Genomic DNA, 25,326 nt, shown 5'->3' on the forward strand with positions numbered 1-25,326 from the left:
TCTAGGGTGTGTGGTCTTGTGACTACCACAGCTGCTTGTATTCTGAGCCACTGGTAAAGCAATGCAAAGTGGGACCACTCCGGATACATCTGTCCTCTGGTTTTATGTGAAACAGTTGTGATCTGATTGTTTGTTGACAGCAGGTATTTCCATCTCTGCAATGATTCATGAAACCCTGCCTCTACTCAACTGAGAGCCTTAAGACAAACCATTGAAACTCAAAAATGCTTTGCTGAAAGATGTCATAATCCTGTACTGAAAGGTGTAAGGCCGTGGCAGGAGTTGCGGCAGCTGTGGCATGCTATCGTGAACCACGTGGAGGGGGTGAATATATGGCCTTTCTCACTTCCACAGAAGTGGTTCTATTGAATACGTAGGAAGTAGAAAATTAGTGGAAAGTATGAAAGTGGGACAGAACTTAACACTGTGCAAAAATCAAGATTGTGATAGCAGGTGAGCTCACAAGATTTATGGGCATACTCTTATATATCAGTGCTTGTGTTAGCTCGGCGTTGTCCCTGCTGGTCACTTCCTTGACGCTGCTGGTTTCCTGTTCCTTAATAACGACGTGTTCTCGTTTTCTTTCAAGTTCTCATGTGCATCACCTTTCACTGTGCAATCACTTAGCACAAATGTAAGCAGGCGTAAGAATTTTAACTGTAATCTTTGTTGCAACTTTTGAGTGAATTCTGACTCTGAAGGAAGCTTGTTCTCAGAGGCACTGCCGCCCTTGTCCTCTCTTATCCACGACGTATTACGTATCAGAGGTCTTGGTTTTGCCTCATGAACTTTTCACAGAGCAAATTACCATTTATCTGAAGCTTCATAAGGTACAGTTCCTGCACACTTCATTTTATCCTAGCTGATAAACTCGGTAATGACAAATTAATTGCTTCCATTTTTGACTGCTTCACTGGAGAGGTTTGACCCCAGAGTCCTTTTGCATGACAGCAGTAGTATTTTGAAAAGGAAAATCTCTGTTCTCTTTCTGTAGCTGTGGCCCAGTGCAGCCTACCTATTTTCCACTATGGCAGCTATTTCAAAAGTTGAACTTTTACTACGCTCTTACTAATATGCTACAGTGCTGCCTGGCTTGCAGTTTATGGAAGGCAGTGCCTGATTTCACAGGGCAGCCTAGGTCTCTCTGCTACTACCGCCGTGATTATTTCAGAGAGTGGGAGCATCTGATAAGAGCGTTCTCAAACTTCATCTTCTGTGTTCTGCTGCCAATGCTGTCATCATGGCCTGACAGCCCGAACGATGAATGTAATGCATCACAAGAATTCTAAAAACAAATGCCCTCAGTCCTACTTGCACCTAGTTCTTAACCAGTTAGACTCAGTTCTTCTAGTACTTTGATATCTGTCTATCTGAATTATTTGATCTCAGGGCCTCCATTGTTTACCCTCTTACTATGTGTGTTACTCAAAGGCAGTAAGATTAAGCTGTGTGAAGAAGGGTTGTAGGATCATGCCATTTTTTTCTAAGCTTATGCCAGAGGCAGTAGCATATAAAACGAATCAATCTTAATAACTGTCTAAAATACCTGGAAATTTGTTTTGTAAATGCCTGTTCCTTTCTTATCTCTCTTATTTTCTGAGTTCATTTTGGTTTTGAATAGTATTACTCTCTCACATCCTAGGCAGGAAACAGCAACAAAGGAGACAGTTTTCTATCTGACACGCAGAAATTTATCCCTATCTATATAACAAGTTGTAAATTGATTTTGCATGGTTACACTCTTTCCAAACTTGTGAAGGGGAAAGTATCAAAAGTATGAAGTTTTTCCATAGTTTGTTCAGCAGGTTTGAGTTGGTATGATGTACTCTGTGATTTCCAGATGAAGGATAAAATGTTATGCTCAGCTTCAGACGACTTTTACAAGTTAAATTTAGCTTTACAAAATTATTAAATTCAGAAAGCCTTTTTATCCCCTTGTTTGCGGTCTTATCCTAGGCTCCAGCTCTTGCACACTGTTACTGTACCTTTTGTTCCTGTCTAGCATTTTGTCTGGTTTATCTCTGAAGTCTCAAAAGGCTGGTTGCTCATCTGGACAGGCAAGCTATCTGTCCTGGCAGTATTTAAGAGTTCAAATGTCTGGCTTGTCTTTTGGTGAAAGTATCTGTTCATCTGGGAAGTCAAATACAGACTTGAATTTTGTTATTGGAGATCATTTTTTGTTAATCTTCAGATTTCCTCTGAAGTTAAAAAATTGATGCGTACCTGCTGTAAGGGGGAAAGAGAGACAAGAGAGAGAACGTGTTAGAATGGGTAAAACAAACAGGAGTTACAGCAGTCCTCACATACAGCAGTGTTTCCTGGTTGAGCTTGGAGCCAAATGCCAGTATTGTCTGGTCCACGAAGTTCCAGGCACAGCAAGACTGCAGCAATCATGCTGAATGTACCAATTCCTGAAACTGGGAGTTCTCCCAGAAACCGCTGTGAGATGTAGCTGGGCTGTTGCAAGACGAAATGCTGCTCCTTATCCAACAAAGTGAAAGGTTCCTTATGGCCTGATATTGCAAAGGACATGGGAGAACCTCCATGTTATTCATCAGGATGAGAGTCAAAGAATGTACTGCCACCTGGAAGACGCAACAGTCTTTTGGGACTGGTGTTTTCAGGAGTTCTCTTTGTTTCAGTAGGCTTAAAATTCCTAGCTTAAAATTTCTTGATGCTCTTGAGCTAGTCTTCGGAGCATATGGATTTTTAGGATTTTTTTGGGGGTGTGTGGTCAAAATACACAAATAAATGGGTAAAATATACAACTAAACTAACTGTTAAAAACTTTTTTAAACTGAAGCAATGATTTTTGCGAAAACAAATATTTCTTTGCTACTGATTTCTGACTGACTTAAGTGGTGTATTGAAGTAGAGTACTTTTCTGAAGAATGTGCCATAATTTTGGCATTGTAGATACAATATAGTCCCTAACTAAATCTCTTAATGCAGCCAAAAATCTTATTCAGAATACTACTTTCACAATAGTCTGATTTTTATTTTTTTTCCCCACACGTTTTCATTCATTGCTCTCATTTCAATCATCCTCCCCTATATAGCAGGATGATGGTAAATCCTGTTCTGTGGCAAATTATTTGGGAACCTCATTAAAACCTTAAAAAAGCAGGACTTGTATTAAAAGGATTTCAGTTGATCCTGATACTGTAGAAGCAGTAGTGCAGCTGATTGTGATGACAAAATAAACATTAGATGAGATCAGAAAATATGTACTTCTAAGAACTTGCTGTCTTTTTGGTCTGAACTGATTCCCTTTGTCAACTCTGTACTTCAAAGGATGTTTCAGATGGTGTGTGTGGAGCTTGCTGAAATTTCAGGTCTTGCAAAAAACAAACTCAGGGAGCAGTCAAAAAGTTAAAGGCAATTTGATAAAATAGAACAAGAAATAAATGCTGACGGTGCCAGAGGCTGGCACAAACTAAATTGGGAAATTCTGGGCTGGGAAGGGTTTAGTTTTCCCTTTCAGAGATTGGCTTCTATTAAATAGATAAGGTGCCAAGTTACCTGGCAGGTTATTTTCTCCATCCTTGTTTCAAAGTAAAGACAAGGGGTTAAAGATACACTGAGAAGAGCAGAAGAAAAAAGATTCTAATAGATAGTATCTCCTTCTGTGTTCATGTTGTCAGGATGCTCTTGTTTTGTCAGTAAGGCTATTTTGTTTATGGTAGTTCCTTCTATACCTGTTGAGCAGAAAATTTGTAAAATACTGAGCCGCCTGAGATCTGTAAAGGAATTGTGGTAAGACCTCTCAATGAACTTCTATTTTCTATTTAAAAAATGGTTTTAATTCTCTCTTTTCCACATCTGAACCATTTGGACTGGCGTTTCTGTGTTCTATGTCTGCTTTTGGACATGTTCTTTGTTTATAATTTTTAATAAATATCCCATGTGTTTTTTTAAAGAAAATTAGGAAAAAATGGGGTTTCCTAATGTTAAAGAAAGGGGTACCCATTTCATCATGAAGATGATCTGTACCTCTGTCTTGGAGCAAGTTTTAGAATTCAACAGAGGGCAGAGGACTTTTTTTTAATAAAAACTGTTCAAATTTGGCCAAGTTACAGGTCTCTGAAGATTGTTCATCGTTTTAGCCTAGTAATGTTTGTTAAGAGATTGTAAAGAAGCAAAAATTTCTACAAATTCTTTGGGTTTGTCAAAAGCTATTTGTTGAAGAGGTTGAAAGATTACTTCCTTGCAACTCTTCTTGTAGGCTGCTTGAGTCTCTTGGACTCCAAAGTATTAGAAGAAAGAACTAAAGGCTTTCTCTCTTGTTTAGATTTTTGTCTGACCAAAACATGCATCTAAGCACAAACTACCTTTATGGACTGCTGACAGGTGAGGAGATAAGGAGAGGAAGAAAAGTTTTTCAAGCTTGGGTTTAAAGGAGAATGGAAGATAAAGGAAACAAGTCAAGTTTTAATTTAATATAGTGCTCTTCAAGTCATGATATTTGAGCTTCTAAATTCTATACACAGTCTTGATAGGTCAAACTAGTGAAGTTGGCTTCACTGGGATAAGAATCTACTAATCTGGTTTTTTTCTCTTGACTGATTTCCAGGTCTGGGAAATCGAGGTTGTATGTGTATGTATGTGTGTGTGTATATATATATAAATATTTTTTTTTAATTATTACCTAAATAGGATAAAGAAAGTTGTGGTTTTTTCATTTAAAAATACAAAACATATAAACCAACTTTTTTTCTGGAGCTGTCAGGTTTACCTGTCTAACAGAAAGGCTTAGAATACAGACTATCTCTTATTAGTAACTGAGTTTTCTTACAGAAATTAAAATTTACTTTTAAAAAGCCCAACTCAAGAAAAAAAAAAAGCCAAACACCCAACAAAACCACACCTGGTTTCAGATGTGTATATTATATTACCAAAACTGTTTTAGTTTTGTCTGACAGTTGATTCTTCTGGTCCTTAGAATCTTTCCTCCTATTTTTTTATGCATACAAAGGGAAACAAGTAGAATATGATGGTCTTTCTAGGTTGTGTGTGCCTCATGTAGTAACTGTGAGGTCATCGATGATGGTTGGTTTTGTGGGATTTTTTTTTCCATCCACTACAGCATCAGTCACCGGAAAAACAGCTCTTACAATAAGAAGTCAGTTGACACAAGGAACACACAAATAAGTTGTATATCTGCTCTGTCATGAAAACTACTTGCATTTAATTGTGTGTACTCAGTGAGAAACAGCTTATATTCATTGCTTATCAACAATTAGTTCTTAAAATTCTGAACAATACACAAACTTACTAAAAGAACATTCAGCAGTACATTTTTCAAAGTCTTGTAAAGTCTTTGTATTATCGTCATATTTGATTCCTCTGGGTTTACATTAAACTTGAAGGGGTTTTTTTCCATCACACAATGTAAGAACAACTCAGGATTTTGTGGCAGATGAAAGTTTATAACATAAAACATAAATCTCTATGCACAACCCACATCCTCCAATACAAAATAAATGAAAACTGAAGGTTACATGCAGTAACACCTATTACTTATGCAGACGTATCCATAACAACTAGTACTTACCTCTGCTTTCTGCTCGAGGATGATGAGCATATATATACACTGGGTTTTTTTCTCATCAAGGCATACTGTATCCCCTGTGTTTTCATAAAGCACTGTAATTGGAAATAGTCTGACAGAAGCCTTCCAAGTTTTCATCTTGGCAATGAATTTGGCTGCAAAGTGATTCTAGTTGTATGAAGCATTTGAAACTGTTTATCTCTCACTGCTGGTATTCATTGATTTGTTTGTATTCCTTCAGTGTCTCCTCTAGGCCTATAAAATTCTCTGCAGTGCTTCAGCAGACATTTTGCCAGGAACATGACAGTGAACTCAAACTGAGTGCTGCTTTTTGATTTTCAGGGTGGTAGTGGTGGTTCTGGGTGTCATCCACCCCACCTCCCCACCCCACCCTGATCGCTCTGTTTTGGCGGCTCTAAGCCCTTGCAGAACGTTGAATGTTTAGATGCAGACAGTGACTAGTGTTACATATGTTGACAGGATAGAATCTGTTCCATTTTCTCCTCAGTGTTGTACCTTATGGCTTGAGTTCTTTGTGGCTTTATTTACAGTGGTACACCATAAATTATAACTTTCAATACTACTGGTAATAATGTGGACAAATGGCATTTTTTGTTGGATCTGTGAAAAGAAGTGTGTTTATGGCAAGATTTTTAAGTACAGTTATGCTCACATCTCACTGTCTGTAGATACTCAGTTGTGTCAGCAAATATAATGTAGCATAAGGAATCTCACTTAATTTTATCCACAGCAAACAGAAGAAGGGTTGAGGGATAAAAAACCCCAAATAAAGGTGAGCTGAGCAAAGAAATGAGTTTGTCAGGACTGTTAAACAGTCTGTGGCTGAGCCGAAAATGGAATTTGCAGCTTTTGATCCTAGCCAGTGCAGAATATTCACTCTGTTTATTTAAAATTTGGACCAAAATTAACTTTTGTACTTAATACTTTTCCTTAAGATAAGCTTTACAGTTAGTGATAGTGGGCTAAATCAATACTTTATGTGCACCGGTTTTCCAGTTGCCTCATGACAATTCTTTTTCATCTTTGCTTTAAACCTGGAGGGATGAAGCTGATCCGTGTTATATGAAGATCTTTATACCTGGACAGAAATCAAGATCTAGAATGTCTTGGTTATGCTGGAGACCAGGACTGTTGTCCAGACTTGCTGTAAGAAGCAGAAAAGAATGTAAGATTATGTCATCTCCTGATCTGTTTAACAGAGTCCACGAAACTCTTGCATCTGCTTCGCTTTTTAGGGGTCCTATCTTAGAGATACATGGCATAGCTTGGTACTGTCTCCACGTACACTTTTCTAGACAACGTGTTAGCTAGTGGGCTCCCTTCTTGGTACGTGTTGAGCGTAACTGGACTTTTGAAGAGTAACTGGTTCTTTTACTGATGGCATCCATTCAGATTTTGTAACATGCTGCTATTCTCGCATTCAGGGTCCAAGTCTCAGTGAAAGCACTGAGCAGTAATTGAAGCTATTGATCATTGTTAGCCAGAGAAGTCAAGGATCATTTAATGGTCATGGCAGAACGTTTTGAGACGTTCCTTTCCCCTCTCACTTCAAACCTGCTCTTAAATAAACAGGTCTCGTGTACGGCAGAGATGTAATTTGCATAGGTAACACATGATGGGAACTTTAGCTGCTGCTAAGTTGTAGAAAAAGTAGTCTGCTTTTCTTTTTGGTAAAGTGATCAGCTGGAGATCAAGAGCCCTTTGACTTCATATGAGAAAGGATACTGATTAGCGATGACCTTTTTCATGCCTGTGTGAAAAGCTAGTGCATGGATTGCCCAGACCTGTGGTTGCCATGCTGATCCTTCTGACAAATACCTCAAACTATCCCCACTATTAACTTGACATGCATTAATAGCAACCAGGAGATGAGATCTGGAGATGTTCTTCAACCTCGGTTTTTGTCTTAATTAAATTTAAAAACATCACAGAATATACAATGTAATCTTTTTAAGAAACGGTGTTAAAACCTTTTTTTAAGAGCTGGATTTTTTCCTCTTGGGTCCTACTGGCTTGATCTGTGAATTAAATAGTTCATACAGGTCTTTTCAGTCTGCTGTAATAGAAACTAAATTTGGCGCAGCTATTTTACAGCTGTCTTAACGTTCTCAGGAAAGCCTTGCTACTGCCTGATGCTGTTTGAAGATGCATTGAAAAGAATTTACGATCTTGGGTCCTTTGCAGCTGGAGTGGCTTTTAGTATTGCAAAACATGCTGATTTATAATCTTAGCTGGTCACTGCAGAGAGGCAGCCATTTATTGCATGGACATGGAGAATGGACTATTGTCTTGCCAGCAGACACCACCTCAGGCTGCATCGTGACTGTAGTGCAGTCTGCCTCCTGTCATCCACCTCTGTCGTAGCCCGCTGATGATTTAGCCTGAGGGATGTTAGAGCATGGCGCGCCTTCCTTCCACAGCCCACTCCACCAGATTTCTTTCTGTTGAAGCCAGATTGCAGTGGGTTGTTGGAGTACTTGGGTCTCATCCTCTATTGGAATGATATACCAGTACATTCCTTCTGACTTGGAAGCTGCAAAGTGTTTACCCCAGTGATATAACAACAGAAATACTTACAATCTGACTTCTCACATTGAAATTCTGCTTACCAGGATATTAAAGAGGGCGTTTTCTTGACAGTCATCAGTCTGGTGCCTTTCATTGTTACTCAGTTTAAAAAAGCATTTTTCAAGTATGTAAAGGAGAAAAAGGTAGATCTAATTAGGAAAAGTTGTAAGCGAGGCTAATTACCTCATTAAACTGGCAAACCTGGATTTGGAAGTGATGCAGTGGAGCGTGCAGACCACTCCTCTGGTAAGGAGTGTCTGAAACTTTTTATGATTTAGCCAAAATGTATGACACTCTCTTACCCCTTTCAAAACAGAAACAAGAAACCTTCAACCCCATCATTTTACGTTAGTACTTGGCATGGGTATATTCCAGCTGGCAGTAAAAGCAATCTTCTTCAGATAAATTTTGTTTGTTTGTTTTGATTCCAGCTCCCATCTCCTCCCCAGAAAGAAGAAAAGCAAAAGAAAAGTTACTAATGTTTCTGGCTTCAGGGGTGGTGCTGACATGGGAACCCTCAAACAATATGCAGCTTTTTCTTTGTTATGGGACTTTTCTAACCATCTTCTGCGCAGTTCATTGGCAGACAGACAATGTCAGTCTCCCACTGAGGTGGTTTGTTTAAGGTGTTTATTTCCATACTCTTTAGTTCATGCCACCTTCCCCACAGTTTCCTGTCATAGAAGATGTTTGTCTTCATTTTGACTAGGCTATTAGGTAGCCTACTGACTGTAGTGAAAAGCTTTAGAGCTAGAATAAATTATGGAGGTTGTTACCAGGCTTTTCTCTGCTTCTCGCTGCAAATCAATACCACTCTGTAGAGCAGGGGTTGAGCACACTGACACTGCATTAAGGAATGAGTATTAGAAGCTGCTAAAATGCGAGCTGAATGTAGAGGGAGATATTTCACTTGGCCTTAGCAGACGTATTTAGAAACTGGAGTAGGGAATAGGGAAGGGTTAGAGGGAGGGGGTAAATGCTTTGGGGGAGAGGAGTATTCTTGCTGGTGGTCTTAATTTCTTGCATAATCTAACCACCACGCTTACTTTTGCTCCGTGTTAGTACTGAATACAAAGAGAGTTCAAAGCAACTTTAGGTAAATATTGGGAACTAATCCTGGCAGGAATGCAGTTATATTGTCCTGATGCTGATATGCGGGTGTCTGAACCCAGAGATCGATTTTGTTGCCAGGTGCATTCTTTCAGTAGTTTGTTTAGAAACAGCAAAACAAACAAGCTCTTCCTCTGAAAAAGTACCCTTTTAATAGGCCATACCTTTTAAAATAAGTGTTCAATAGAAATGTTTTAAAGAGTTTTGTTAAACTTTTTAAGCTATTTCTCGAGAAGAGAGAAAAAATACAAATGGGAAGCCATCTGCTGTTGCATGTGGTAACATACTTGAAAAGGTGGTATTTTTCTAACGTTATGTGCAGTTACATTTGTAATATGATTATTGAAATAGCTTTTGAGAAAGAATTATTATTTTGAAGATGAAAGTATCTTTTTATACAGTGGTAGTCTTTTGGGGCCAAATTATTTAATGCTTTTCAGAGAATTTTGAAAAATTGTGTTTAAAAATAGCTCAGTAAGTAACAGCATAGCTGAATAAATATTAAGCCAAATTCATCAGTTTAAATTGTCCTTAAATTTGGCATCAGAACCTTTATCTAAGTGTCTCCATTTTGTCATATCCCTTAAATCATTTTGATAAATGTATGCTGTGCTTTTTATTTCATAATCAGCTGTTGATTAGAGGAGGAACAGTACAGAATAAAAATAGTATTAAGATTTATTGCTGTAATAATGGATAATGCTATCAACTTCTAACAGTTAATTGCTGTTTAGTAGTAAAAATAGTAGAATTTAGAAGGTACTAAACCATCACTTTAGGAATTAATATTTTTTTTTGGCAGCAATTAAATGTTAAATTAGCAGCAGTTTAGAGGAATGTGCATCTTTTCTTTGAGATACCAGGAAAGGTATGTATATACTGTAGATACTTTTGTATCATCATCTGAGAAGGCCTTGCTTGAGTTTTCAACATCACTGGTGTCTTCCTTTCCCTCCTGTTTCCAAGTTGTTCTTGATTCTAATTCCTTATAATGCATAAGAGCAAAATAACTGGTGTTTTGGTGGTTCTGAATAATCCATTACTCAAATGGTTACAGACCTGTAAATACAGTAAATTAACACTGTTTTGAAACAGAGCAGTACTACCTTTTGAAATAGTACTGAGCTAGGAGTGAGGCATCACTTTGTCTACATTCTTACAAGATACCAGAAATACACATTTCACTGTCACATGCAAAAAAATGAGTGAATGGATTTTCTTTGTATGTAATTCAATGCAAGGAGAAATTGTACTGTTTGCAGGAAGCTTTCTTTTTTCTATCTTTTATCTTACCCTAACTTAATTAAAACGCTTTTTTTGAAATATCAGTGCGTTAATGGTTGGACTTGATGATCTTAAAGGTCTTTTCCAACCTGAATGATTCTGTGATTTATTAGATTGCTTGATGCTCTTACGGGTTCCTGAGCAGAACGTGAGCTTGCTCTGCCGAGAAGCCTTCCTGAGCTTGACTTGTATGAACCTGGAGCACCACTTTACCTGCCAGAAGTGCAGTGCCCCTCTGTTGATCGGTATTACCTGAAACATTAAGTACAGCCACTTCAGCTTCCATGAATGCCAGGCAAAACCGTGGAAGCCGAAGAATTGCATGTAATGCTTTGTGAGCTTTTTAGCAAATAGTTTTCCTGTTGTCTTAACACTTTTTATTTTAAATTATGGTAAGTAACTTTGTCTGAATTGGTGTGACTATTTGATTAGTAAGTCTACATTCAAATTCTGTATGAGGGCAAGGAGAATATTAGAATTGTAAAGGAACTGGTAACTTGCTGCATTTCCTTTGTGTTCACGCTGGGAAATTCATTTTTAGTTGTTGAACACAGCATGTTTCTGATTGGGATAATGAAGTAGAAATACAACGTGTAAGAACATGCCTTAAAACATCTTTGATCATTAAGCTCATTGATTTCCTTAAATCTGTACTTAATGTCAACATTTTTAGGCTTATCTGAATTTATTTTCTATTTTAAACTGATCATTCACCTTTTTCTATACTAACACCCCCCCCCCCTTAAGTTTTCTCTTTCAAGGACATTGAGGCCTAGCTTAATTCAGTCTGATTTGGGTTTTCTCTACATCAGAGCTATTGGAATTAGAAAAAGTGTATCGATACAGATGCTTTTCTGTTTTGAAGCAGGAACTGGAAGGAAATAGCTACAGGGGAATGACACACGTAACTGTGGATAGGTATTTAACAGGAGTGTTTTAGTAGTACTGAGTGGCAATAAAGGCCTCGGGTTTCCTCTCAGTTGCTTGCTCTGATTGACTGCTCTGGCTTCCCCTGACAGGCACAGTTGTTTTTTTTAAAATTATTGCCGTTCTTGTTGTTGTACTTAAACGTGTTGCCTCCCTACCATCATCCTTCCTGTCACTACTGGCATAGAGCTCCTGCAAGTCTACGTGCCTGCCAGCAATGAAAGCTGCAACACCACGGCGGCCGCCGGTGCTGCTGAGGTGAAAATTCAGGCGGTGGGAAGCGGCTGGACACCCCTCACCCCCGCCCCGGTACCGGAGCTGAAATAACGTCTGTCAAACGGCCGCCCCGCGCCTCGGCTGCGCCGGGGGAGGGAAATGGCGGGTGAGGCGGCCGGGACGCGCTCTCGGCGCCGCCACGAGGGGGCGCGGCGGGCCCGGCTCGCCTCCTGCGGCGGGGGCAGGTTTGCAAAGGCCGTGCTAAAGCCAAGCGCGAACGGGCCCTCGTCACTGCCGGCCAGCCCCGGCGGCCGTCTGCACACACCAGAGCTGAATGCCGCCTTACTCTTTTGTCTTCCACTAAGGGCGCGTAGGAGGCGTTTCTTTGGGCTTGTGTCTCCCTGTGAAGGTGTGGCGGCGGCTGCCCCTTTGGGAAGGGCTTCCCCTCCCTGGCTGGTGGGGTTAAAAGTGCCTTTCTGTCAGTTACGGCTCGGCGCGCCTTCCCCCCGCTCGCCTTCCCCCCGCTCGCCTTCCCCCTCTCGCCTTCCCCCGCGGATGACACACGCTAGTTGGGGACTTGTTTGAGGGCAAAACCTCAGCTCTAATCTTTGTGTTGTATCAGCTCAGACCAATGTGGTGAGGCTGCAGGGGACAGGACCAAGCTGTGGGGCTTCACCGCTTCCCTGCTCCGTGAACTCCGGCCCTCGGGCTGCCGCTCTGGGCGGTGTAGCCAGGTGTCGTTCAGTGGAGGGCACCAAACCACTCGCCACACTTGGCCTCCAAGTGGCTGGACATGCTGGGACTGCAGCGGTAACCGTAGCGCGTGAAATAGCCTATTTCACCTCACTAGCTCTCAATGAAGATAATTTGAAATTCTCTCCAGAACAGATACCAAAGGCACAGAAGCACAGAGGATCTGCCCACGGTTAGTATTAAGCGCAAACAAAATAGTCTTGTTGCTCAAGGTTCATGGTTAACAGCATTTAAAAAATTTCTCCCACACCACTCCTTGTTAGCCCGATGGTTGATGCTAGATTTTTAAAAGGTGCAGTTTGGGGTAATGATTTTTATTTAGGTTTATTGTCAGTTTGTTTGCAGAGAAGAAGATTTTTCATCTCACAGTATTAGGTTCACATTTGAGTTCTATTTTCAGTGATGGTGTTTTCCTCTTAGAGAGAGTGAGACACACGTCACCCCACCCCTGCTCCCTGCAAAAAATGTACTGATGTATGATATATGTGTGTGTGTGTGTGTGTGTTTCTTGTTCCCTGTGGGGTAGGCTTGATGCTGGATGTTCCATGTGTAGCACTGGTTGTCTTGAATAAGGCACATTGATGGTGAAATTATTTCCAGTGAGATAAAATAATAAAATTTTTTAAGACACGGTATGTCCAAATGAATTTTGGAAAAGACATTTTGGGAAATAAAGGTTATCTGAGCACCTGGTATTCTTACACAGCTCATTCCCGTCCTTGCCTCATCAGCCTCTGGCTCCTCAGGGCATGGTTGCCATCTTCTGGAGGGAGCTTCTCTTGAGTAACACTTGAGTAATGATGCTATTTCCTTCTTCCTTACAAGAAGTTGCTTCGTTTTGTGCAGTCCCTTTTCCTGTCAGCAGGAATTTAAGATCTAGCCTGTCTCCTACAAGACTGTGCAAAGTAGTAGCCCAGAAGATAAGCTTCTTATAGCAGTTTTAGTGACTCACAGGAAAAAAATGTATTGTTTACTTCTAATACAATCCTTCCTCAAAATAAACCAAAAAAACCCCACAATCACTGTTTGCAGAGGAGTGAAAGCACGGTAAATAACTTCCAGTAAAAACCTTTCCTTTTTGATTCCTGGTAAAGATGAAGAGGCTTAACTTGTGAAATACTAGCTGCATTGCCTATAGTGGTTCATTTTAGTGTTTCCAGGCAAAATTAGAAGTGGCCTGTTTTCAATGACACTTGAAAATTTAGTGCTATGTTGATAGTCTGCAATGGAGATCTTCTGACATTGCAAATGAAATATGTGCCACCGCAGTTCAGTTGTGGTTTAGCTGGCCATGGAGTTGGGATATAATCATATTATTTTAACTCCTGGAGATCATTACTACTTTGGGAAATAAAATCCTCAAGAATCAGAACTGTCAAGATATATATTTTGAACTTTTATTTAAAGTAATACTAGGTTTTATTTATCTTGGAATGTTTAGTCAGGTTTTCATTATAGAAACCTAGATGAGAACAAGGGTTTGAGTATTTGAGTAATAATAATAAAAAGGCAAAACACAAACCTATAAATTTTCAATTTTTTAAGTAGGAAAACTAGCTGTTTTGCAATGACTTCTTGCTTTATACAAAGCTGTTTATCCTAGAATATGGATTTCAGCATGTACTCACCTCACGTGCTTGATTTGAAAAAGCACGGACCTGTGGTTTATGTAAAGATTGCTCTTCTACTACTAGTTACCAAATCTTGCCTAAGAAAGGCCAAACCTGGCGTTGCCCAGGCCAGGCCTGGGTTCGCACAGAAACCCGCTAAACTCAACCCTCAATCAGTCCTTTGCATGCAACTCCAGAAATTATTTTCTCATGATTTTGGCAAAATACTGAATGCAAGTTGAGTGCTCGTTTTTCTTTTGTCAGCTTCCAGATGTAATGGGTAATGATGTGTGTGACCTTAGAGAGTGGAGAAATGTGTGAATTCTGGAAACAGAGCTTTTTGACTGAACACCTAGAAAACCTGCGTGCAGGGCTGGGTCTGCGCTGGAAGCACTCTCCAGCCCTTTTCCTGCTTTCTCTCTACTCTGTCAGCGCAGGGGATGGAAACCGCTTTCCCTGAGCGGCATCTGCATAGCAGCTTACCGCCGGGAGGTCACAGCTGGGCAGGCACAGTGGTTTCAGTGGCCTTGTGTGTCATCTAGGGAGGCGATACGACTATGTCAACAAGAGAAGTCCCTGGTGTGCTCTTGCTGTGTCCCCGTTAGAGGTCTCTGCCGACATAGTGGTGGTGGTACCACTCGTGCAGAGGGCACTCGGTGTAACCGGGGCCTGCAAAAGTGGTTGCAAAAGACCATCGTTCTGGTCCGTGTGTTTGGGGGCAGTGCTGCATGCCACAAAGGTGGTCCAGTATAGAATAATATCCCCAAATTTGGGGCTTCTTTTTCTTTTAATTCATTATGGGGATCTTCCCCAATTCAGGGGAATTAAAGGCGAGCGCGTTTCCACAGTACGTGAGTTTTTAAAACTTGCAGCCAAAAGAAAGATAGAGTGGCGAGGAATAAAAATAAATCATTTCGTTATTGAAATGCGATCATTTTAGAGATTACTAATAATGGATGTTATGTCCTATGTGCTTGACTGTTAAATGCGAATGGACCTTTTATTTTAACACTCTCCAGTGGCATGTTGTGAGATTATTTGACTTGAATTAAATGTTGGGACATTCCATAAAAATTGCATTCAAATTTCTCTCTATTTCAAGCTTCATGAAGTATATTTGCACTTAGAAGTTGCAAGCAAGATATTAACATTCAAATGCTTAAAAATTGAATGTATCTCATAATCAAAAACAATATAAAGTAGCAGCAGACTTTTTTTTTCCCCCCCCCTTCTTCAAGGGACCTTTCCAGCACTGTGGTGATCTGTTGATTTGATTAATGAATATTTTGCCTATTAAAAGTAACCATTAATTATCACACTTGGTTGTAACAATAATTGTATGTTTCAAATAGTTAACATAATAATTAACATAATAAGTGGAAAAGCATCACAGAACATGAAGTGTGCTTGCAGCTCACTACCTCTGAAGGATCATGAGACACCGTTTTGACATTTGTAGTTCTGCAGCTAGTTACCAGCAATTATGTTCCATTTGAATAGAAATCAAGTATCTGATTTATACCATTACTTTTTATATTATGAGACGTGAGCTACCAAGAATATTATGAGGATGCCTGCAGTCACAGTCCACACTAATATAATCTTAATGAATTACATTTATACCTTCCTACGCAGCTTGCTGCTGGAGTTTGGGTTGGGTTTTTGGAGGAGGGGGTGCATGAGAGGTGACACAAAAACTTGGTTGCTCAGACGCCATCCTTCTGCCAGAGGCAGCTGCAGGCTGTAGGTGGTAGCCTGTTCTTTGGTTGGGCCAGAGGTCTGAGGAGGCCCGTGTGGACTGCACTGTATCTCAAACCAGCACTGCTTCTAATGGGAACAGGAAAGGCCCCAGCTTGAATTTCTCTGGTGAGAGAGGATGCTGGTTGCACTCACCTGCTGGAGCGAGGCGGGTTGGAAAGCAATGGGAATGCAGGATGAGATGTAGAGAGCCTGCACACCCTGTGAGGACCAGGAGGGAGCTGTGATATTGTTCTTCACCGGCTGTGTATGACGTTCAAGCTTCCCACTGAGAATGATTGTGGTATATGATGCTTTTTCTAAAAAAGAAATACATAATTTCACAAATTCTGCACTTAGTTTACGTACTGTAAATTGGTGTAAAGCAAGAAAGCAGCTCTTAGGGCAGCTGCAGTTCTGCAGGTGAACAAGCAAGTTTTGGTCACCCATATTGCCTCACTGAGGAACAAAGGAATAGATTGGTTGCTTGGATCTGTCCACTGCCTTGCAATTATCCTTTGATACTATCCAGCCTTGGTTAGTGCAGATTATTTTGGGGGCAGAGGAATGGAAAGTTTTTTTAAATTTCTGGCAAAGGAAAATTCCTCTTAAGGCAGTAGATTGTATGTAATAAGGACCACAAGAGTAGCAAAGTAATATATTTTCAAATAAAAAGATGAAGGCATGAGTAAGTTGATCAACTGGGTTAAGAACTTCTATCCTGTTCTTATTTGTGTGTTGTGTTATTCATATATAATATACCACACTGGAAAGTTATGTGCACACTCATTTTTCACTTTAATTGCCTATTTGAAGACAGCATGGCAGATCCAAAGGTTGTTTTCAGCAACTGAGGAGCACTGTGGTCCCTTACTAGTGTGCAATAATTAACTTAGTTGCAGAAATTGGAACATTTTAAAGATTCAGCGTCCATAATTGGACTCCATGCATTCTTTCTCTTTTCTGTTGTCTATAGCGGAAATATCTTTTCCTTACATACAGTTACATCACAAATATTTATTTTTTTTTCTAATGAAAAACGTTACAGAAGATTTGCAAATACTTGTGTTTGTTTACTTGACTATTTGGTTTTTAAATTAAAACCTGAAAATGTCAATTGATCTACTCTGTTGTGTCACTGAGCTACCATTTTAACCTGAAATCATTTTAGTAATTATGCACTAAATTAGTGCATGTGAAGCTGTAATTGGAACCCTGTTTGGCTGGGCAATTGGAGGTGTAAGGGATGGACATTACTTCTGAAGAGTTCACAGTCTGAATTAAACAGTGGCAGCTCGCAGGGGTGAAACATGATTGCTCATTAATAGTTACATAAAAAAATGCTCAGCTTTTCTGTTTGCTTATATGAAAACTTTTCTACTCTTCTGTTTGCTATAAGACCAAAGCACAGCTCTGTTTCTGTGTGGGTTATCTGAAATGCCATATATTACCTTACCACCTCGTAAGATACCGTTTTCTCGTACAACAAAGCTCTCGAGTTCTAGTGTCTCACAAAGTTTGAGTTATAAAATGGAGTTTCACATGTGCTGGTCTGCAGCAGTGAATGGATGCTGTTGGTTGTGGTGTTTTTGCAGGGTTTTGCGCTTTAAACTTCAGCATGCTGCTTTTAACTTGTGTCCCCCGTTTTTGTACAGTCCCTCCTGCAGTGTTGTCCTCTGACTGCTTCTTACAGGTTCTGCAGTCGTAACATTCAGCAAAGGTAAAGCGCTGGCATGGTGTCCCTGGGATCAGGCTGCCTTTCCTATGAAGAGGCGGTTTATACAAAAAAAATGGGCGTTAAGTCAGCAGATACTGCTTTTCTGTGCCTTCCCGCTACCTGTGGGTGCATTCCCAATATATATTTGTTGGCTTTTTTTTTTTTTCCTGAGGCAGTCTTCATTTCAATAAACTCTGTTTGATATTTCTTTTTGCTAACCACTTGCCTACATGTGTGGTATGAATTCGCAGTTGTTAATCGTAATGCTAAAGTTTTTTTTGTGCTTGCAGGCTTTAGAAGTCCACAGTAGTTTAAACTTTGAACTATGACCTGGTGCTTTACCTTGGCTTTGGACTCCGTTACCCTTCTGCAGTAATGCAGCAATTGCAATCAATCAGTTGCTGAGTGGAAAGTACACGGGCCTGGTTTCAGCAGCAGCAACTGGAGCACTGTCCTGATAGAGCTGTCTCCCAGTGGGCCAAAAAGACAGCAGCTTCATGACCTTCTCGTAATATTTATTTATGTGGCCTGTGGTTTTCAGGGTGGGTTTGGTGTTTTGGTTTTTGGGGTTTTTTTCCATGGCTTCATGCACTTATGAGCAATTTGACAGGGGAAATAAACTTTTTGCAGCTAATGGAGAAATTTTTGCAACTCTGGGATAGACCAAACGGGGAAAATTTTGTACTAAAAAAATATCGCGAAGCCTCTAGTGTTCACTGAAACTTTGAAAGTTGAAATACAGTGGTTTTTTGTTTGAACTTGTTTGAATGTAGCTCTCTTAGTCATCTATTTAATGAGAGCTTACTCTGGAAATGTGGAAGTTTGGTATCTAATCTATTTCACACATTTTGGTGAGTCCATCTCTGGCATTTTAACACCTTGATCTTGGAAAGAACTTAAACTTGTACATAAGTATTAAAGGAGTTCTTGAAATCAGATAGGTTTAAGACTCTTGCAGAAACATGGTATTTATCCTTCAGTGTTCTGTCTTTTGAAGTGTAGAGCATCGTCTTTTCAGAGATGAGGGAAAATTTTTTTCTGCTAAAGGTATAATTAGGGGACCATGTTAATATCTGCAAAATCATAGTTGTGATCTTATTCTTTAAATTAATAGGAAGACCTGAATAACACTGCATTTGGAATTGAAACTGTGAAGGTCATAATAGCTTCCTTGTAATGGAGGTTTTGGATAGGGAACAATTTACAGTAACATTGAATTTATCTGTTTCTTTTTAAGCTACATCCATGTAAGAACAATTGTGGACTTTTGAGGAAGCCAACAGAAATGTTTGCCTTGGCATCATTAGTGAGGCGAGCTAGTTTCAAGGGAAGTGTAGGTTTTAATTAACTAGCTGAGCTGACTTATATCAGGCAGTTTCAAGGCCAAGTGAAATACAAGACAGGCACTCTGCAAACCTGGTGGTGGGTGAGTGGAACGTACGGACGGACCTTCTGACAAAGCCCGTTGTGAGTCTGAGGGACCTGTGTGTTGGCAGTTGACCTTAGTGTGATCTTACAGAAAAAGGTGAGATTATCATAAACATCTTTGAGTGTCTTGGGAGATAGTTTACACTGTAAGTCTTTGGTTTCTAAATATGAGGTTTAGTGCTTTTAAAATCCTTTGCAGGGCTGTTATTTTTAAACATTTGAGGCATTTTGTTACTCGTTTTGAGAAACAGAAATGACATCCTTGGGTTGGCAAGGGGAGTTGTGTCTTTTTGCTTTTGTTGCAACTATTTGGCTTAAGTATGGCATGGCTGATAGAAGACATGTTTTTCAAACATAAGTCTTTTTAAGATACGGACACTCCCCCTAACACCCGACCACCAACACCACCCCACTCCACCCCCAAAATATAATATCTACGTCATCAGTGAAGTTTGTTGGAGGGTTACAGCTACCAAAAAATCTTGACAATGCAGGTACTTCATTTGTATGTGAGCAGGGATTCATGTGTCCTTCTTTAGGTACCTGGGCTCTTGTCAATCTTTATTTCAATTTCTGGTTGTTAAGTGGTGGCATAGGTCGAGTAAAAGCAGCACTGGCCACTTCATATTCAAGATGTTGAAGAGTAGTTTAAATTTTACCTCCTCTAAGTCATTATTTTTTCTTCTGAGACTATCTTTACCACTTTGCTAGTGATAGTGACCTTTCCTAGTCCCTGTAAGAAGAAAGCTTGTAGTTGTAAAATAATGCCACTGATATTTGTTAGCAGTTTTCTGTGTGCCCTTTATAAGGTGAAGAGTGGTTTTTCAGTGATTTAAGTGCAGGAATTTTATGAAAGTGAAGTTCTTATGTGAAGTTGCTTATGATAACTTTATTGTATCTTGTAGGACAAAACTTTAATAATAACGAAGGTGTGGCATGTGGCATTCTACTCATGTAGAATAAAGGTATATAATTGATTAAAACTGTATTTACACAGGATGCATATGCCTTTTTTTTATTATTTGCTTTCTTTAAAATGCTTCACCAGGTTAGGATTTTACAGAGTTTTCAAGCTGCAATTTATCTCTGCATGGAGTGAGGCGATTTAGTAATCGTAGCTTGGTTCAGCAGTCAGTGATTCATTTTGTTAGAACATGCTCCACAGAAAATGCCTGGCTTCATCTGAGCAGTTTAAAGATGGTGCAGTGCAATTTATGGTCTTAGCTTTAATTACACACTCGCACTACTTGTCTGGTTGCCCAGTATGAAGCAGGTTGTGGGTGTGAGAAATAGGGGGTGTCTAATCCTATAGATGATTGATGGTGTAACTCTCTATTGTGGGTGTTAGCACCCACAATTCAGTCTTTTAATAGTGAGGTGGTGGGACCACTATAACCCTGGGGTAGCTCATACGAAACAAAAGTTTTATGTAAATAACATTTCATTAAAGAAAAAGAGATAAAACCAGGGTTTCCAAAATCGAACACCATAGTAAAATAAGAGAATGTAGCTAAAAAATCCCCACAGCATTACAGAAAGTACATGGTGCTTTTCTTCTTCCTGCTGTGGAATGAAATCAGTGGAACATAATGCTTATGACAAGGCAAAAGCAATGAAGGCAGCTAATGGACAGCGGGTGGCAATGTGTTCTACCACATTTAAAGTGTTACTGCAAAACTAATGAAGTAGTGAGTCTTTGATAGCCCATTTTAATTCAAGAAGCGAGGGTAACTAGTTAAAGTAATACTATTCAACCAGTCCATTAAAAATCTGTAGTTGTTTTTGTGCACGTTTCTTAGGAGAAAAGGAGCTCAGATCAGTCCTAGGTTGTACTGCTTAAATATCTTTCAAGAAAAAAGATTTGTCATCTGTGAGTGTTTAATCCATTATAGGTGTCTGTTTGGAAACTATTTAGGTTACTTTTGGCTGACTTTCACCAGCCTGTGCACGTTTGAAGAAACATTGACTAAACATTTAACATTATACAGGGCCATTCTGTGAGATTGACAACAGATTTTTGCCTCCCGTGCTCCTCATCCCTGAGTCAGCTGAGAGTGTTGGCTGATACCAAACATCCTGGTTAGAGGGGCAGCACGTGTTCAGAGGCTGTGGCTTTGGGCAGCACGTGTTGTGTTAGAAAATGGTGCTAGTGTCTTTATGAACATGCCTAATTAGGTGTGAGAGCAGCAGAGCACTGGTAGTCCAGGCTTGAAGGTTGAGGATAAGGAATGCTGCTACTTAGCCTTACTGTAACTGTATTTGCTGTATTAAAAAAAAAGGGGGAGGGGGGGGGAGCAGGGTGTGTGTGGAGGCTGCAGGGAAAAGGGCAGTACAGGGAACGAATTGTACATATGTTCAGTCCTGTGGGACAAGGGTGAACAAGTGGTTATAGACTTCTCCATGGGATTTTTAACTTGTTCATGTCAGGACACTTTGAGGGGAGAGGAGGGGGCAGCAGGACAGTGAGAGCAGGAGAGAGCGATGGGAGGCAGGACAAGCAGCAAGAACTGGGGTTGGGAAGAGGCAGGAGAGAGGAAAGGCGCTGCGTGAGGCTGGGCAGAGCAAGAGGAGATGGAGGCAGGGAGGAACAGACCCATGGCATTTAAAGACAGTCAGGAAGAAAGCTTGGCAGTATTGAGCGAGGTGTACGTTAGCAAGGCTGCGCGGGTTTTATGTGGGTGCAGTGAGGCTGCCCATGCAGCCTTCGTGCCCCCTTTGTGCCCCTCCACTTGGGGAAGGGCTGTGCTGGGGCCACGTGGCTATTGGCACCCATGGCACAGCTGGCCTGATCTCTGTTCTTTTCAGCTCTTCTCTGAGGGCCATGCAGGGTGGACCCAGTGCACGATTCCGTGATTTCTTATCTTATTTCCCTTCCCCACCTATAATAATATCCAGCAGTGTTATGTATAGTTCGTGCTACAGTGCGGATGTGAATGCATCATTGTCATGACTGGCAACCCGGCAGCTGGTGGCAAGAGGAATAAAAATGTGTCAAGCACTGTGAGTGCTAAATTCATACAAAATTTTCTTGACCACCTCCTGGATTACTTTTTTGGTGGAATTGGTATGAGCAACACAATTGACTTGAAATACGTGTGAAGTCTGATAGGTGGAGGGGAAAGGGATTGATACACTAAACAGAGACTGTGCAGTGTGTGCCTTGTGTTTCAGGCGGTGCGTACTGAGAGATGGGACTGGTTTTAGCTGGTACCAGCAGGTAGATTTCTCTGTGCTTTGGTAACATGCTCCTACAAAAGATGGGGCTTTTGGGTTTTGTCTTTGCATTGTCATCTTTTGCTGGTGTTATATGAACTGCTGGCGAGCAGTGGCAGAGTGGTAGACTCTTCATTAGAGCTTTCCCTTGTCCTACAACTCCCACAGACACATGCAGCACTCTGTTGTAAACCAGCCCCAGTTTTGTCTCCTTCAGTCACAGAAACTGTTGTTTATAGATGGAGGTTAATGCTATTTAAGAACTGGATTAGCAAAGACGTAGTCATTTAACCACCGTTGCCTAAACTTGGATCGAGGCATTTCTTAGATTGTCCTGGCTGGGATTAATGATCTGCAGACATTCTGGATCGAGACTTTCATGGCAGGCCGTGCACCACTGAGGTGTAAATCTGCAGAGCTCACCATGACAGCAGCTGTATGCTTCGGCTGCTAAATGACTGTGGGTTTTGTAGAAACAAAGGCAAGTAAAAGACCTTTGTGTGTTGTGTGAACCTAACTTCCTCAGAGAAGTGAATTGTAAAGATAACACAGAAGATAGCTGATGCTTTGCTGTCCTTGGTTAGCTTAATACAGAGCAGAGTGTGGTGTGCTGGTAATTACAGCAGAATTCCCAGGCACCAGCAAGATCTGCTCCTTTTAAGTATTACAGGCTTGGGGTTCCTGGTTGGATTGGCACTTGTGCTTTTATCCCTCTTCTCTGAACTTCCTTAAAGGTATTTATCACTTTAGGGACATATTGATAAAGGCATGTTAGCAAATCTTGGAGCCTGAGCTTTGCAGGAGCAAATGTAGGAGGAAAGACTAGAATCGGTCTGAGTTTTGAGGAGGTGGGACAGAGGATTCCTTGCTCGCTGAATAAAGACATTATCTGCTTTGGGCAGTGGTGTGACAAATGCACCTACCTCAAGCGCAGTCCCATTCAGTTCAGTTAAAAGTCTTCCTTAAGGCAGGACAGCAGAGACAGATTTCAAAATAATGGTGTCATGTTTTTAAAACAAAATAAAACCCACAAAAGCCACCAGAAGCAAATGTGCGGCTATCAAGAAACAAATGCGGCTCTCAAGATAATGAGCTTTTAAAGATTAACAATGCTTAAAGTTGCAGGATGAAGGGAGAACAATCCAAAACATGGGTTGTGCCTGGGGTGCCTCTTCCTACCCCCCAACACAAAGTAGATGCTTCTCAGAAATAGAGGATGGATAGCAGCAGTCCCATGGAGACCCACTTAATAAAATCCGTTTGTATTCTTTATAGTCAAAATGTAGAAGTTGCACCCAGAACTTCTTTTAAAGTAATGCATAAAATATGTTGTTAATGACTATGTAGTAATCTGCACAGGCATGATGAACAGTTTCCATTGGGAACTTCTGAGGACTGTTTATGTTCAGCTCCTACAGGTGCATTTCTACAATGTAGGGCGAGGCTGTATTTGAAACCTCAATGTAATTCTGGTTTTTTGTATAAGAAAACTATGTGAACTATGGGCATATTCCCTTGGTTTTGATTTCAGAAATTTAAACCAAGACTATTACTTTGTTAGATAAAAGCAAAACTTAACTGAAAAGGACAATTAAAACAGTGATTGAAAACATATTCTTTCATTTGAGTGAGAAAGTTAGCACTCAAGGGAACTGGATTGTTTGCTTCAGGGCTTTTGGTGGGTAATGCTCTGCTTGGCAAGCATTTTGCTTCAAGTACATTTTTGTATGACTTTCCTGACTGAGAGCTTCAAAAATAAGCTGTAGGGAAGGGAGAAAGCAAAACTCAGAGATGCAGAAGAAAAGTATGAAGTCCCGGCTGAAGAGATCTAATCACTCTTGAAATATCTCAAAACGTATCAACCACGTTTAGAAATAGCTACATTAAAAAAGAAGGAAGCTTGATCTTTTTAACACTGTAAATCATGGAAAGCAGTGAAAACTAATATTTACGAGGGGGATTGTGAAAGCTTGTGTGACAGTTGGAAATTACATCACTGTTGTTTCAAATTCTTGTGTAAAGTAATGCAATACTGTGTTTATGAATGAATGAACAAATGATTCTGCTGTGCTAAGTGTACTCTATATGGATAAACTGGATTGAGTTATTTTTGTGTCTCTTGTCTTCACTTATGTTACTGTGCGGATTACAGTCCCATATGTTTCAATGTAAATAGAGAAAACTCAGTTCAGTGTATGTATTTTTTTTTTTTTTTATTCCAGATACAGACCCACGTGTATTAGAGAAACAAGAACTTCAGCAGCCAACCTATGTTGCTCTAAGTTACATTAACAGGTAAGTCTGGTTATTTTTCAGGTATAACTGATGTTGGTTTACACAAGATGTGTATATATGCATATGCCAAAATGGTATGCTTATGTATGCACTCTGATTTGTCTCATGTTATATGACACTATGATAACACCTGTTTTGGAAAGACAGTTGAATTAAATTTTAACTGAATTTTTAATCACTTTTACATAGGGCACAAGCAGCCCTTCAGCTGCACCACCCAAATACAATGGGGGATGAGGTTTTAGCCTTTTATGTTTAAGCTAAATCTTGTGCAAAACAAGGTAATTTGTCTTTGTTTATTTTTCTACTTTATTGTACTCCACAAAAGTGAGTGGGGAAAGAATTTGTTTTCAATCAAAAGGGAAATTTAACTTATAGTCATTCAATATGTAAGATATTTTTTTTACAGAACTTCAGAAGTTTTTCAGCCACAGTGTAGTCTTTTAAAATCTTGCTTACCAGCCCTATATAACCTAAAATTTGAACAATTTAAGAAATTGAACCAATTTTTACAGCACTTATTTAGATAACAGAGCCTTGGCTTTTCAGTTATTGATTGATGGCAGAACTGAAACCTCCAGAGTGCTCCACCATGAAGGTATGGAAGGGCTGCTAGTGTTACAGGAAAGAGCAGCCTGAGAGCTGCTCCTTATTTTCCCTCTCATCTAAGCACATTGCATAATTCAATGGAGGTAGCTCAGAGTATTTTTCCTCTTGGAGGAGACTGACCCATGGAGCATGCTGCATGAATGGAAAGATGGCAAGGTTTTGTGCAGCTGCAGTGCCCCTTTTTCAGTATGTTTGCCAAGCTGTCTTCTAATCCTAAATGAACACTGTACAGGAAGTGTAATTCCTCATTTAAAACCTTTTTCTGTTCTGGGTAAATCAGCATGCTT

General features: G+C 40.1%; 1 protein-coding gene across 1 annotated transcript in view; it reads left to right on the forward strand.

Moving 5' to 3' along the window:
- The window catches only part of JAZF1 (JAZF zinc finger 1), a 195,088-nt gene that overhangs the window by 82,425 nt on the left and 87,337 nt on the right, over positions 1-25,326 (forward strand). The window contains exon 2 of the mRNA XM_055708803.1: positions 24,358-24,430. Coding sequence (XP_055564778.1) covers positions 24,358-24,430 — 73 coding nt within the window. The remainder of the gene's footprint in view (positions 1-24,357; positions 24,431-25,326) is intronic.

This window comes from Falco cherrug, chromosome 4 (genome assembly GCF_023634085.1).
Source record: "Falco cherrug isolate bFalChe1 chromosome 4, bFalChe1.pri, whole genome shotgun sequence".
Lineage (NCBI taxonomy): Eukaryota > Metazoa > Chordata > Aves > Falconiformes > Falconidae > Falco > Falco cherrug.